This window comes from Amia ocellicauda, chromosome 5 (genome assembly GCF_036373705.1).
Source record: "Amia ocellicauda isolate fAmiCal2 chromosome 5, fAmiCal2.hap1, whole genome shotgun sequence".
NCBI lineage: Eukaryota > Metazoa > Chordata > Actinopteri > Amiiformes > Amiidae > Amia > Amia ocellicauda.
In genome coordinates, this window is record NC_089854.1 from 17,993,442 (window position 1) to 18,009,958 (window position 16,517).

The 16,517-nt window shown below is 39.9% G+C and overlaps 1 protein-coding gene across 1 annotated transcript; it reads right to left on the reverse strand.

Moving 5' to 3' along the window:
• Nucleotides 1-1,392: 1,392 nt before the first annotated feature.
• On the reverse strand, nucleotides 1,393-12,416 carry bmp16 (bone morphogenetic protein 16). Its single transcript, XM_066704093.1, has 3 exons — nucleotides 12,095-12,416; nucleotides 5,101-5,423; nucleotides 1,393-3,369 (listed from the first exon to the last, which is right to left on the reverse strand). The coding sequence occupies exons 2-3, from the start codon at nucleotides 5,414-5,416 to the stop codon at nucleotides 2,435-2,437; spliced, it is 1,251 nt and encodes a 416-aa protein (XP_066560190.1). The 5' UTR covers nucleotides 5,417-5,423; nucleotides 12,095-12,416; the 3' UTR covers nucleotides 1,393-2,434.
• Between the last annotated feature and the right edge of the window lie 4,101 nt (nucleotides 12,417-16,517).

The following is a 16,517-nucleotide window of genomic DNA, read 5'->3' on the forward strand; positions in this document are numbered from 1 at the left end:
GCTCTCTTAATCTTGGTTTACCACTAGAAAAAGTATCGAATGAGGACTATTTTGTGTCTTTTTTGTTTTTATAGTTTTCTTTTAAAAGCAACCTTTTCCAAATCAGATCAAGTACATACACACACACAAACACACACACACACACACACACACACACATACACACACACACACACACACACACACACACACACACACATGCAATTATCACAAATACACATGAAGATGACTTTTATATTTTCCATAACTGGCAGATGCAGACATTAATCCTACACAATCAAATCACACATAAACACACAACATGCACACAAACACACATATTCCCCAGTCTTAGATCAAGTAGATAAAAGTCAGTCTCTACAGATGTTTTTTTTCTTTAATATACCTTTGAAAATAAATATATAGTAATATGTATTGCCACAAAGACATTATGGAAAACAGATGCTGCAATAGTATATACAAAAAAGAGTGATAAAAAACAGTCATTACAAATTAAACTTCATTAAGAAGTGCTCTGTCCATAGTATTGTTCTCTTTAAATATGAATGTCCATATGTCATTATATCAGTTTTTGACATCATGTACATGGTATACATATTGAATCACTGTACAGTCTATCCCATAACAACCAGTAGAAATAACCTTGTAGAGATGCAAAAAAAAAAAAAAAACATCCTTTAAGATTTATTTAACAGAAGCTGTAGTTACTGTGGAAATGGAGCATATTTCCTTACCAAAGTATACAGGCTGTCTGAAGAATCACTTTACAGTGGGAAATTGTAAGACATTCTACAGTGGCACACAATTCAATAATTCAACCATGTGATGAATTCCAAATTTGAACTATTCAGTCTGAAATGTTCCTACAATTTCTGTGGATTTTGATGGAGGAAGCTTTTCATTAACAAACAGCATCTTCAGAGATTGAAATCAAAACTGTCTGATACATATTAATTTAAGAATGTATGGAATGTATCTAAGACATTCAACCCACCACTGCATCATCCACAATCTGTAACTATTGTTTTTTTTTTTAGTTTAGTTTAATTTTGTTTTTCACTTTGATGTTCTAATGTTCACCATAAAATCATATTGGTACCTGGTGAACAGCAGAAAGCTTTAGTGTTTCTGAATGCCCTTATTACCTCTGTACTATATTAGGCTTTCTCAAAATTATTTTTAATTGTAATTAATTATGGAAAGGCTGTTGTTAAGAACAGCTGTTTAAATTAATTACTGGACTTTTCAGTGTGTATTTTAAGCTTCTCCTTAAGGAAACAGCATAGTGATATTCACTGGTAATTTAAATAATTAAATAATAATAATAATAATAATAATAATAATAATAATAATAATTATTATTATTATTATTATTATTATTATTATTATTATTATTATTATTATTAAAATCCTTAGCACAAAGCCTGTTTTTGTATTTTATGTCACTAATTTTCATTCTGTTTTTATGTTTCTCATTTAACCAAAAAGTTGCAAAATGCAAAGTTTAACATATGCTCAATATATATTCTATACTTTCCCATTAGTACATTGATCTTCCCTGTGCCTTATTATTGTTATCTACTATAATTGTCTCCATTGTGAAGCTATGAATTTGTCCTTGTCCCATTGTTTGTGAATTAATGGAGCTAATAATGTTGTTTGCTTAAAAGCTTCTATTCTACTAGGCAGGTGAAATCAATGATAAGTATAAGTGATACTTTTGCCATTTAAATAAAATGCTTGTCAGTAAATATCATGTGATTAATTCACAATCTTCCCATAATTTATACTTATTTATTTTATTGACGATTATTACTCAAAAGTGGCAGTTCGATACATTACAGTGGCGCTATATTGTGTTCCAGGGATCTATATGTTTGTTTTACATCTAGTCTGTCACGTTTGTCCTATCAATCTTGTCTCTATAAGTAGCCTGTTTTGCATGGTAATTGCTTTCACTCATTCACCCTTATTACATTGCTTCATCACTGAAATGTAAAGCCAAAATTCACTTATGTGAAATGGGCCTTTCTTGTGGAAAGAATAGCATATCAGGATGTGAAAAGCCAAAGGGGAAGAGCACAGGGATGTTTTGGTCTCAGTTTTTAGAGTAAAGCATAGCAGTTGTTACCTTGTCTAATCAAATCTGCACAGAGACACAGGTGGAGTCCAGTTGTACAACTGACACAAACAGCATGCTGACTGCAAAACCTGAAACAGATCAAACTGCAGCATAACAATTTCCATCCCTATTTACAGCTCTGGTTAACTGTAGGGGCTTGCTTTTTTGAGTGGATGAGTTAGAGGAGTTCCCATCCCACAGAGAAAAGTTTCAAGGAAAAAGATGGTTCCCATAAGGGCATCTGGCTTGGCACGGCATGGAAATGAGAGTCAGTTCACACTACTTGAGCCATGCCCCCTCCCCCCCAAAGCTGTTATCTGCAGCCACAGCCCTCCACAACCATATCCTGGTAGTTCTTGAGCACCACGCGATCATGCTGGTCCAGGTACAGCATGGCGATGGGGCTGAGAGAGGTGGGTACGCAGCAGGCCCGGGGCACCTTGCCATTGACTGAGTTGACCAGCGTCTGCACCATGGCATGGCTGGATGAGTTCATATGGTCGGTTAGGGGGAAGCGGCACTCGCCCAGGCAGAAGAATGCATGATAGCCGCTGGGGGCCACGATCCACTTGTTCCAACCCACGTCCTTGAAGTCCACGTACAAAGGGTGCCTCTTGCATCTCGCCTTGGCCAGCTTCTTCAGCTTGTGGTTCCTGCCATTACGCTTTACCCTCCTCTCCCGCCCCTGTCTCCGCCCATACCTCCAATCCCGGCCCGGCCCACGCGTCCTCCCCTCCCGTCCAAGGGTTGTTGAAGTAATAGTGGGTGGTCGGAGTTTCAGAGACTGTCCCCTTCCATCGTGGCTGTAGGTCACCAACAGTGGCCTCTCCTGGGCCCAGCTGGGGTCATCCTGCTTGGGTGCCCTCCGCACTCGCAAGTGCTCCCTTGGCTGCCTAGAGGAAGTGTTCAAGGGCACCGCTTCCAGTACGAATACTAAAAGGCCAGAACTCTGGGTGAATAAGTCTGTGCTTAGGCTGAAGCTCTCCCAGGAGGGGGCATCTGGGTCTTGAGGCAGCAGGCGGGACTCCATGAGCTTGGGCCTGGCAGCAGCGAGAGGGCTCCCGGGATTGGGGAAGTGGTACAGGTTAACCCTCTGTCCCCCCCTGGAGTCCCCAGAGCACTGCACCCGATAGAGGCGGAGCTCGGCTGAGGTGACCTGCTCATCATCAGGGAGGGAGGAAATGTTGAAGATGATCTGGAAGTTGTTGGCTTTCCCCAGGCTGCTTGGGTAAAGGTGTCCTGGAGACTCTAAGAAAGAAACATAAAGGCACAAGGGGCAGGTTTTAACAATATATCTTGGTTTTGAGTTCAGAAAGTAAGACAGCGCTAAAGTGAACTGAACTGGTCTATCCATGTTGAAGTAAAGAATAATCATTTGAGTAGTAGGTATGACAAAGTGTTTTCATCGGGAATGACAGATAGAATGCACAAATGCTTTAATTTTGGTGCTGTGATTAAGTTTAATTACTTGCTATTGATTCAATGTTTTTATTAGGAGAACAAGTTAAGTCATATAGTGCAGACAGAGCTTGTTCCAATCAATGCTGTGTTCAGCATGTATAGAACAACTTTGAAGAGAACAAATAAATAGAGTAAGTAAATCGAAAACAATTAACAAAAAGAAGATATACTGTATATATGCATACAAACTAATACAAACTTGATTTGTCCTGAAGTTCCAGAGACGGAACCATGGTGAAATGTCAATCACTTTTTATTTGGTATAGCACCCACAGGCTTGTGCTATTAACACAAAAAGTACAGTAAACCATGGAGAGGCACAGAGAAGAGTGAAAAAAAATCTCACACAGGATGACAGACTGTTAGAGGAGAAAATAATTATCTGAGGGGTCCCAGGCTTAAGGCCTAGGCCTAATGGTTGTCTTAGACATGGATTGGTTGTGCAGACAGAGATACACTGATCAGCCATAACATTATGACCACCTGCCTAATATTGTGTAGGTCCCCCTTTTGTTGCCAAAACAGCCCTGACCCGTTGAGGCATGGACTCCACTAGACCTCTGAAGGTGTGCTGTGGTATCTGGCACCAAGATGTTAGCAGCAGATCCTTTAAGTCCTGTAAGTTGCGAGGTGGGGCCTCCATGGATCGGACTTGTTTGTCCAGCACATCCCACAGATGCTCGATTGGATTGAGATCTGGGGAATTTGGAGGCCAAGTCAACACCTTGAACTCGTGATTCATCAGACCAGGCCACCTTCTTCCATTGCTCCGTGGTCCAATTCTGATGCTCACGTGCCCATTGTAGGCACTTTCGGCAGTGGACAGGGGTCAGCATGGGCACCCTGACTGGTCTGCGGCTACGCAGCCCCATACGCAACAAATTGCGATGCACTGTGTGTTCTGACACCTTTCTATCAGAACCAGCATTCACTTTTTCAGCAATTTGAGCTACAGTAGCTCGTCTGTTGGATCGGACCACATGGGCCAGCCTTCGCTCCCCACGTGTATCAATGAGCCCATGACCCTGGGTTCACCGCTTTTCCTTCCTTGGACCACTTTTGATAGGTACTGACCACTGCAGACCGGAAACACCCCACAAGAGCTGCAGTTTTGGAGATGCTCTGACCCAGTCATCTAGCCATCACAATTTGGCCCTCAAAGTCGCTCAGATCCTTACGCTTGCCCATTTTTCCTGCTTCTAACACATCAACTTTGAGGACAAAATGTTCACTTGCTGCTTAATATATCCCACCAACTGACAGGTGCCATGATAACGAGATTATCAGTGTTATTCACTTCACCTGTCAGTGGTCATAATGTTATGGCTGACCAGTGTACTTCGCAATAATAATCAGAGATTATTAATAATACAGGGTGATTGGATTAATATATTTTTTTCACATCATAGTTGTCCACAATGTACCAAAATAGAAACAAATGAAAGCCTCATACATAGTGAAACATGTTATCTGGGATACTTAGTGGAGGAGTCGGGTGAAGGGTGGGGGGAGACTCACCCAGATGATGGAAGCTGCGAATGGTGTTGGCGCTCTGGGTGTGCTGGACTGGAAAGCTGAAGTCTCGGTCTTGGATTAGGTGTGGCTCCTGGGAGTGAAAGCGGTAGAGGTCCAGGAGGTACTGGGGGACTGGGGCTCCAGGCTGGGGAGCAGGCTGGTTCCGCAGGCCCAGCCGAGTCAGCAGAAGGTTCTGGATGGACTGGGCCAGGCTGGGCTCGAGACGGGCCAGGCGGCTCGAGTCCACACCCCGTTGGTCTCCCGAGAAGACTTGAGGTAGCAACAGGACCATCAGGACCAGGAGATTAGCAGGGAACATTGTAGATCTTCAAGAGGTAGAAGAAGAGAGGGTTAGGACAAGGAGGGGTAATGTTAAAATGGGATTTTAACTAACTGAAGCAGAAGAATCTGATCTTCAAATGCATTTTGAGTGCAAAAGATGTAGGTTTTTGGTGCTTGATGAGGGGACTGCTGACTGAGTTGAAGAGTGCAGGGGCAAAATGATCAGAGTCCATTTTGTTGGTTGTTTTGAGAAAGAGGAATAAAAAAAATCAATACAATCTGGTTTTGTGATACTGTTAGATATAAAAATGAGGTATAGCCAAGAGTGTTACCCTAAGATGATTGGAAACATGAGGTATGTTGTTCATCTTCTGCATTCTTGCGACACTAAAACACTACCATGTACAAAGGAACAATATATGTAACAAAAATAAAGATTGTATATAAATACAAATGGGCCTACATTATTTCACCCATGATTTTTTTTAGTTCTAAGTTCTAAAACTTTCCATTCACAATGGAAAAAATAAAAAAACTATACATAAATCTTAAAAATACATATTTTCTCAGGTTGATCTATAAGTAGAAACATATTCTGTGGAGTGAGTTTTTCATGTCCAGCTCATTCTATGAACCAGAAATCAGAGATAGAAAAATATGCCGTATGTCACAGGGGTGCTAACTCTGGAGCTGCTTTGCTGGAGTATAGTTAAATGTACTAGTTTGGGATTGGGAGTGAAAGGTGTGTCAGTGTACCAGTGTAATAGGGCTCATCAGGTATATATGCAGGTTACGTGGTGACATAACCCCTATTTAAATCAGTACAGTGATGAGCCTCCTGTGTTAAGAGATCCGTTTTTTTGGAGTAGCGGACTTATCTCTCTAAGGAGAGCCTGTGGTGCGCGGTTCAAATCACGAGCAGGGAGCTCCGATCCACACCGGCTACACCCACAGTCACTCATACCCTGATGCAGATATACTAACTAAATCCTAGACAACCACTGGATCAACTCCTTTTCATTCCAAAATGATTTTTTAATAACTGACTTGGATTCCAACAAGTGGGGAACTCAGCTGACTTAATACAATTAACAGGTTAAGTCATTGATCTGACTCTTAGTGCATTCAATTGATGTCAGTGTCTCAATCAGTGCAAACAGCAGTGCAGGATAGCAGCTATGGTTACAATAGGGACAGTTGATGAAGGCTGAGATAGGGTCTGTAGTTTGTGTACGTAGGTGCAGTGTTGCAGTCAGAAAAGGGCTACAGCATTTGAGCAAAAAATAAACAGACAGCTGCTTTCCCCCCCCCTTTTGTAGGGGGAATGCTTTATACTTAATCCACTTGTGATAAAACCAAGAACAATGGATAAAGATATCTCCCCCCCCCCTCTCTCTCTCTCTCTCTCTCTCTCTCTCTCTCTCTCTTACCTTGTAAGAAGAAAGAAAGGAATCTCTGACAGATAAGAAATAAAGATGCAAATGAAGGAAGAATGGAAAGTAGGGACAGCTCAATCAAGTAAGTTGATGAGACAATGTTTTAAGGTGAGGAGAAATATCAATAGGCCTATATTTTTGTGTGTGCAGGGTAAAACTATTTTCCCTGGCCAATGTCTAGACTTTAGCAATATATGCAGTGCTTCAGAGGAAGTGCAGGAAAAATGCCACTTGGTTTGTGGTGGTAAAGAGTCGTAAATATTTTGGATTCAGAAAATAAAGAAAATACAGCATTATACATGGACCGATTGTGACTTTTTGAGTAACATACGTCATTATTTTGACTTCTCAAATTCTCAATCATTTAATCTTGTATAAGTCATATAGCCCATCACAGTTTTAAGATATCAGCTTATGTTTGTACAACAATGCCGTGATGTGCTTGAGGATGCACTGATTGAGACCTGACTTTGTGAAACTGCCCTTTAAATTGAAAATCTGCAGCACTGTATGAATGCTAGTGTTAGAAGGAGCACTGACTAATGATATTTAAAATGCAATTCTAATATGTGCATTGTACAGGAGGTGGTCATTTCAGTGCACCCATTTTTTTTGCTTAATTATATTCAAGAAAAATTATTTCTTTTAAGGTGTACGTTAGACTTGGCCTCCAGAAGCACAGCATGGGTCGACAAACAAACAAATGGATTTCATCTGCTTTACTTCATTGGGCTGAGACTTGTCAGCGGAAAGGAGAGTTATTAACCAGGGTAACAAAAGGGGCAGCATTATATATCCTCTCCACCTGAGTAAAACCTGGAGATAATCCACTGTTTCATCCCCTTCTGTGTTGTAAAATAGATTAAGTACACCATAAAGTATTTTATGGCGATTGCGCTAATTGGAGACATGTCAAGGACACAGTGAATTGCTTTTCTTGCCTGTAGTCCTGGGACTGACCCAACCCCCCCCCCCCCACCACAAATGATTCTTTGTCTGTAATTTTTTCTGTCATTTTGCTCCCTAGTTCTTACCACAAACTACACACCTTCCTATCTGGGTATCTCCTAAAGGCTGTTTTGAACAATTGAGGGTATGGCATTATAGCTTCAACCAGTACAAACATGTTGATGGAGGACTGTTATATTTTTCATATGCCAACATTGGCCCCTGCTTTAGATATTGAAATATATGGTATGTACAGTAAATATATTTTAGACTGTAATCCATATATTTGTTTAATATTGTTGTTAATTTGGTATAGATGCTGCTTGCTTACAAGAGTATAGTGCTCAAATTGATTAATGTGGAAAGAAAAATATTTTTTACTATACTATAGCATTTCCAATCAAGTCCCAAGGAGGACTTATCAGATTATGCACACTTACACCAGAATGGACACTTTCTATTATTATTATTATTATTATTATTATTATTATTATTATTATTATTATTATTATTATTATTATTATTATTATTATTATTATTATTGTGCTGGTTAGCGCTGCTGCCTCACAGCTCCAGGGGTCCTGGGTTCGAGTCTCGGCTCAGGGTATCTGTCTGTGTGGAGTTTGCATGTTCTCCCCGTGTCTGCGTGGGTTTCCTCCGGGTACTCCGGTTTCTTCCCACCATCCAAAGACATGCTGGTTAGGTAACTGGCCACACTAAATTGCCGTGTGTGTGTGTGTGTGTGTGTGTGCCCAGCGATGGACTGGCGTCCCGTCCTGGGTGTATTCCTGCCCTATGCTTGCCACGATCCACATGGATAAGCGGTTACGAAAATTGATGGATTATTATTATTATTATTATTATTATTATTATTATTATTATTATTATTATTATTATTTATTAGCAGAAGCCCTTACCCAGGGTGCAAAATATGTATAATTCACAAAAGCATTTTACAAAACTGCAAAAGGTAAATATAATTACATATAATTGAAGTAATTAAAACTACAGCATGGTATAAAATACAGTACTAGATTTTTATACTGGGGTAGTTCAGAAGAAGCATTCAGCAGAAATGTGCTAACATATACAGTGGGGTAAGTAGGCAGGAGACAAGTTATCTTAAGATAGGGAAATTTAGGATTTAAATAGGTCACTCTCTCTTACTGTCAGTATCCCTTTGTTTATGGTTTTAGCAGAGACTTCAAACCTCTGGGCTGTTCCAGGCTGGTGCTGGGGTGGAAAAGAAGCTCTCAAAATTCTGTAGCAATTGCCCCTCAGTTCATCTTACCCCTTGCACATTGTGATAAAGTGACTTGTGAGAGGCCCTCTGTACTAGTTCCTGCCCTTTCTGCACTATTTCTACTGGACTGAGTTGGTCTAAACTTTTTTTTTTTTTTTTTTACAGCCACCACCTCCCTTAGCAATCACCATTTACTGATACAGATCTTGTGAATTTTGTTTATCCAGCAGTATACATAAAAATGGGCAGTAAAATATCTTGTCATGTAATCAAATGGAACTGTGTGTTGAACCATCAAGGGTCAGCAGTGTATAGAGAGATACTTAAGCTTGAATGTACTTTTAACCCAAAGCATCTCATAGACTTCAATGATAAGAAATTGTTAGTGAACCAATTGGTAGTCAACTCTTAGTTTATGTTTCCTGTGTCTGATCTCTAGCTTTTCCTCATTCCATTTTTGCCACACTACTTTTCTCTGAATCTCAAGTACATATATACAGTTATAATAATTTAAACAATGTTAACTGGCAATTCATTTCATTTAAGTAATATTATTTGTTGAACTCTGCTTCTTTATCAGGGTTTGCTGGAAGAATGGATACAGTCTAGGGGTAACTGTCAAGATTGCAGTCCATGGAATTGAGATAAGCTGGAGGGGTGTGAATACTTTGCAGTACCACTCCCTAGAAACCAAAGCAGCAAAAATAGAAACAGAAGAGCCTTTGACAGTTAGTCTAAAGATAACAGTTTTATTTATGACACTTGTAACATTATGTAGCCAGACCGAGGTATTTTGTTTTTAACCTTAAACCTTCAAACCCTAAAGTAACCGTATTGCTTTGTGTAGCAATCCACCCTGATGTACTCAGAGGTTGCCTCCTATTCCTGCCTGGTTTGATTTATTCTGCCTAACTGTCTGCATGTCACACGGGTCCCTTTGCTTTCTTTCCTGTTGTTGTTCCTGTCTTTTCAGCTCCAATTCTCCTACTCTGACTCCCCCCACTCAACCGTCAGCCCTGGCAGTGTCTCTGTTTTGTTCAGTCTGCTCGCTATCAGAGCTGCTATTTGACCTGTGCTCTCCAAACTCAGCAACTTGCCTGAACCGTTACTATTTTGAAACACTCTCAAACACAGCCTCGACTGGCAAACAGTGCAGAACTGTCAGGGAAGCAGTGCTGTATTCAAGATAAAGGCTTCCACTGATAAGGTTCTGATTGTATTTGGGAATTCTGTATCACCTGTCTGGTCAACAAGACCCCCCCCCCATTGTACAGTACCCCTTATGAGTTGTAATGACTTTTGAGGCATCCAGAACATCTGATGTCCTGTGAGATATTCATTGCGTGGCACCTCAAAGATGCAACGAACTGGAATTTAAGTTCCCTTTCAATACAATTGGCTGAATGGAATCCAAAGTCATTCTGGTGTTTGTGTGTGTGTCAGTTCGTTGCACAATTCTTTTCAAAAATTCATTTCAAGGTGTTCACCCATATTCTTGGTTTCTTTTATGATCTATGCATATCCAGTGACTTCTGCACAGATTCTGCTTTTGATCGCATTGCTTTGTCATGACTAACATGTTCAGACCACCACTGAAACAGACTCACTGGGAATGGGGAAACTAGGAATGGGACACTCGGAAACCAAGGCAGAGACACAGGCTTCTGAAGCCCATTGACAAAGATTTGCATAGCAAAGCTTGTGCAACGCTGATTTGCATCTCCTATTTTTTTCTGTCTCTCTTAAATTTGTCTTTTGATGTTTTATTTTTCAGTGATCTGATGTAAATCAAATAAAACCATCACGTTAAATTAAAAAAAAAAAAAAATTCTCCACAGTGCAGACAGGGGTAAAACTTCAGTTTCTCAATCATCATCATCATCATCATCATCATAATAATAATAATAATAATAATAATAATAATAATAATAATAATAATAATAATAATGACAGATCCCCACATTCACACTTTCAGATCTTTTCAAGAGCCTGTTTTTGCTGGAATGGTTGGCTAGCAAAAGAAAGGACTAGAGAAACAGGTAGAACAAGACAAGAATCACAAAGGACACACACAGCAGACTATTCAGCATGTGAGATTTGAATTCACAGGGACATCAATACAGATCCTCTGTAAGGCTAATTAGGGGTGCTAACATCCCTGGAATCTCATCATAAAGATTAGGAGAAAGCATGTATTTTGCCATTCAGTGGAAAGTAAAAAAACAGTAGTCTTCAATGTGATATTTCTCTGTTAAGCCATTTAGACAGGGCTTGACAGAGATTGTACACTTCAGAGAAATCCACTTTTAATGTGTGTAATAATTCCCTTTTCTCCTTACTGAGGTGTAAGGCACAAATTGCTGTCTGTGTTTAATGAAAATATAATGGTAATACAGACATTTGGAGAAGTATGTTTGTAGAATGCTTTATTGCAAGATAAAGCTTCTGCATTACTCTTGCACTGACTGTCTGAAGTCATAACCTTGTAACTGATAAGGGTTTCTAGAGCAACAACAGAAAGCATTGCAGAAAGCATATGCTCAAAGTAGTCTCCACATTTACAATGCTAACTGCAAGTCAACCTAACACACACACAGCCACAGTAGAAGAAAAAATCTAAAAGGAAAGAAACTGCCAAACTTACAACCAGACTAGTAGGCTTCTAACCTCTTGGGATGATGATAGTGCTGTAGTAGCCAGTATGTAGAGTCCCTCTCCAAATTAAAACAGCTTTTAAAACAGTGCTTTGTTATTATTTTCCCCTAATTCTATCAAACACACTGCATCAAAATTAGGTTCTGTCTTTTTTTTTCATTACCTTATTATAAAAATATTTTCCATGCAGATGTATATAACACATACTCACACACAGAAAACAAACAAGAGATTGGCTAACTCCTAAGGGGGAACAACTGATCAAACACTCATCATTAGTAGTTTAGAAGGGATCTGTTTTGGGTAGTTAATTTCACCTGCAAAAAGGATACACTATAATGCTCTCTTAATGGTTCAGGATATACACTGTTAGTGATCTGAATTACAGCAGCACTGTTAGGATCTTGCCCTGGATAGATGGTACTGTACTCACGTCCAAGGGAGGTAACATTTGTGCAGAGTCCATGGTTTGGTCTTCAGGTCCAGAGTTCCAGACCCTTCTCTCCTCCTCCTCCTGCTCTTTGCCTGTCTCTTCCTGGGGCCACTGTAGCCACTGTTGTTCTCTCTCCTGGAAGTCAAGCCTTCATCCTTGACTGCTGCCACAGCTCATCCCCTTCTTTGCCATTCCACAGTCGCTAGATGTCTACGAGGTAGAAAACTAAATCAGTAAGAGCAGCTTCTGTAACCTGCACTGCCTGTTGTCCTAGTCTCTCTCTCTCTCCTCCCCCTTTTTCACTCTCCCCCCCTCTCTCTCTCTCTCTCTCTCTCTCTCTCTCTCCCTCTCTCGCTCTTTCTCTGCAAAAGTTAGAGACCCAGCTGGTAAACTGTGCAGAACTCTAATTGACTTTCCTGTTGAGATCCTCCTTAGTTATGATGTCATTGAGACAGAGGAGAGCCGCACTCTGACAGTGTCAATCTTTAATTCCATCAGTCGAAGACCTTATCTGTTCTGTATAGGAACAGGCACACGGACATCCTGCTTTGTCCATTTCTTATTTTTTTTTCATTAACCTTTAATGCTGATCCAATGTCATTCCCCTGGATAGATAATAAAAGACTGCTGTATTGCATGTGTGCGCGTTTTTCAAGATTAGATTCCGTCTGGAAAATAGGTTCACCCCCTCCTACCCTGCCCCTTCCCCTTCCCTCCCTCCCTTTCCACCAACAGTGGGATTCATTTTCTCATAATACAAAGTGAAACCTACCTTGCCTGTGATGAAGATTGCACTGTTTATCATGCCATTCATGCCATGAAAAATGTAACATCCAAAGTGTAATTACAAATTCTGTATTAATCTGTGCCAGGAGGATATTTTAAGGGGCCACATACAAAAAAAAGATTTTGCAGATCTGATTATTGGATTTCAGCACATCTGAAACCAGCTACAGATATTTAGTAGCTAAAGTCTTTACATTCTCTGAATTAAGTGGTAATTCAATCCACCCAATTGGATTGACAAAACATGACTAGAACAAGAACAGGGTTCAGCGTTTCACTCTACAATGAGTTTGAAAGGCTGCATTTATTTTTAGGAAACTAATTGAAATCCACTTAAAATTAGCTACAGAAGCAGGTATAAATCTATAGGATTATTTGTATATTATTTGTACATTCTAATTTGTATAGTGTTTGCGTAGGAGTAAGCATAACATAGCAAGCTTTAGTAATAAAATGTAACAGGAAATGATTAGTCAACATTCTGAGTGCCTTAGAAACTGAAAAAAATAATTAACTTTTTATCTTCTGTAAATGGACGTGTTTTAAGGTGCTTGCTGAGCACCTTAAATATCAATTAGCACACTGAACACTGAGGTTAACATTACGGGAACATGGTATTGTAGTTTTTGTTGCTGTTGTTTAAAAATAAAATAAAACCATCTCTAATACTATACAGTCAAATGTCTGGGAATAAATTAAACACAAGCAGACCCAACCTACCACCTGCTCAATAATATTAGTCCCCTGTAGGACTCCCTCACCCTGGAGTTAGACATTTCAGCCTACTGTAGCCAGTAAACAACAGCAGATGTTCCTCCCAGAAAGGAGAGAGAGAGAGAGAGGGAGACAGATATCCTTAGTGAACACCAGACACTATACAGACATTTTCCCCCAGATTCTGGAAAACTATCTGTTAAACCTAGATACACCGACTTTCCGTCTGTTATATTTTTTAACAGATGTCCATCCCAGATTCTCCCACTATGACACTCTTTTTCGTTTTATGTATTACTAATCTCCTTTTTATTTTTTAAATAAAAGCAAAGCTGGATCAAAGTCAAAGGAGATTCAGGATGGAGATTACCTACACTAGCAGGGACAGAAATTTGGTGAAATCATACAGATACAGAGGCAGGAGGACATTAGACTGGAAAGACACAAAAGTGAAAGAAAGATCTATCAGGAGATGGCATTCCAGGTGTTTTGCATCCAGTTTTGCATGCACATTGGGTACAAAAGTGAATTAGTTTCACTCTGGCTAGTCATTAAACTTTATGTGATCTGCTTTTCTGCCTTTGTTTTTCCTATTTTTTTCACTTCACAGCTATGTCTGTATTCTGTTTTGAATGTTCTAAGGTGATTCACCAAGTCTTAAATTCTTGTTTGCTGTACAAAGATGACACAGGTGCAGAAGCACAATGGTGCCCAAAGCACATAACCTCAGACTGACCCCAATACTCCATGGCCTCTATACCTACAGATACTCTCCCACCTATTCCTTCATTCGACCAACTTTTTCTAAGCTTGAGAAGGGGTGTCCATACCTGGGTCAGAGACACCCCCCAATTCAGTAAATTGAGCCTTAAATCACCAATTCATAAAGACATGGGAGACATTTAATTCTGATCAATGCAGCAAATGGTGTCAGTCCTTCATATGGAACAAACACCCAAATGTCCCTTCAGTCCCTCAAAGACTACCTCAAATGGACAAGCCAGTTTCTCAATTACCAAGTAACTAGGATGTGTTCCCAGTCTGTTAGAAACTGTTGATTTTAAATTGGGGCAAATTATTAAAGTAACTGGGAGTGGGGTTGTGCCAGGATTCAATCATATTCACTCATTTTGTGTAGCTAGTTTCCCTAATAGTGCTTCAACATTTAAAGCCAAGAACGAATAAATAAATAAGATAAATCAATAAATAAATAAGTCTGGAAAATGATTTAGTCCTGCAAATTGCTTCTCGTTGTCTAGACATAATGACATTGTTTTTTACACTTGGTGACACTTGTGATGGGGGTTGGTTGGTGTCCGAGTCACATTGAGATCCATTGCTACCTTTTCCGGTGGTTATATCTCACTATCTATATCATATCTTTTGGCTGGGTTTTGATGGGGGGGCAGGATGGAAGGAGGAGGGAAGGGGGAGTTGGTCGGGGGGGCAGGTTGATACATTATGAGTTCTAGTCTAGGACACATAGTTGGGTACTAATTTATGATCCCAAAGTGCCTTTTTGGAGAGATAAGATTCCATTCTTTTGAGCTCACTCATTCTTTACATAGAAGCAGGGTCGCCACATATACAGCCAGGCTACCCGACACAATGAGCGATGTGTTTTTATTGCACTGTTTACTGAAGAGACTCGGCACGCTCTTAGCAAACACTCACAGGGGCTATTTCCCGTCTGCACTGCATGATAAAACTCCACTTCCTTCTATCCGAACCCCCCCCCAACTCTGTCCCCACTTTCTATCAACTGCAGTTCCCCCCACCTAAATACATTCCAATGATGTCATCAGCCCTAGCATGAAAAACAAGCCTGGGGAAGACTCAGACTTATTTTCCTTGTCTTCTTGTTCAGAGTTCACCTTGAAATAAATAATATTGGTAGGGGGGAAGGTGAGGTGTCGGGGAAGTGAAATGAGGGGCTATCTTATTTTCAGTGGATCCTCTGTTGAATTGAATTGAAAGTCTTCCTTTGGCGTAAATAAACCAGGATGTCTAACCCATAGGTAGCATTCCAGGCTCTAAACATCCTTTAAGACATGCATCCAGCAAAATGGGCCATGAGGGGAGGATATTTTAGGGCTATGCATTACTTTACACCACTTTACAGAACCACTGTTTACATACTGCATCATAATTAATCAGTTTGCACAATTATGGATTTAGATGTTGTTTTTTCATCCTTGGGTGCAGACACTGACTGGATCATTTGCAGCTTAGATGGACTAGCCAGTGCTTTCAAACACCCTGCAGAGGCTGTTGAGAATTTTCCCTCTTGCACTGAGTGTTGCAATAATCTCCACACTTGAAAGATGAGCAAAACTTAAAAAGCAATTAAACTAGTGCTTACTAGTGTATCGATCAGGGGAAGCTGGTCTTCAAGGGTGTAGATTTGGAACTGCATCACACACACTCACACACACCAAGTGCCAAGTGTCTTTAAAGAATATGTTAAGTCACCCTAGTATGGGTTCCTTGTTTATGTCTTGTTGCATTATTCTACTATTATTCTACCCTTGTTTTACCTGGTAAATTTAGGACAGTATTGTTGCACTTTTAACATTTTATTATGGCTGTACCACAAAACAACACTGGTTTCCTATGGTTTTAGCATGCCTTCACTATGCTTATACATTTATACTTTTGACCAGAAGGACCTTACAAGTTGAATAAGCAATGATGATATATAATAATACAAATTGAAATTGTCTTCAAATTATTGCTCTTGGATTTTTGGCCACGTTCAGATCTGTTATTTCTATGTTCTCTGTCAAGAAACACCACCTGCAAACTCGGCTGTGGAGTGATTTTTTATTGGTAGTTTTATGGAACATTGAAATAACAGATTTTCCTTCAATTACAAAAAAGGGAAAACATTCTCACATGATTTCTTAGCATACACATTTTGATG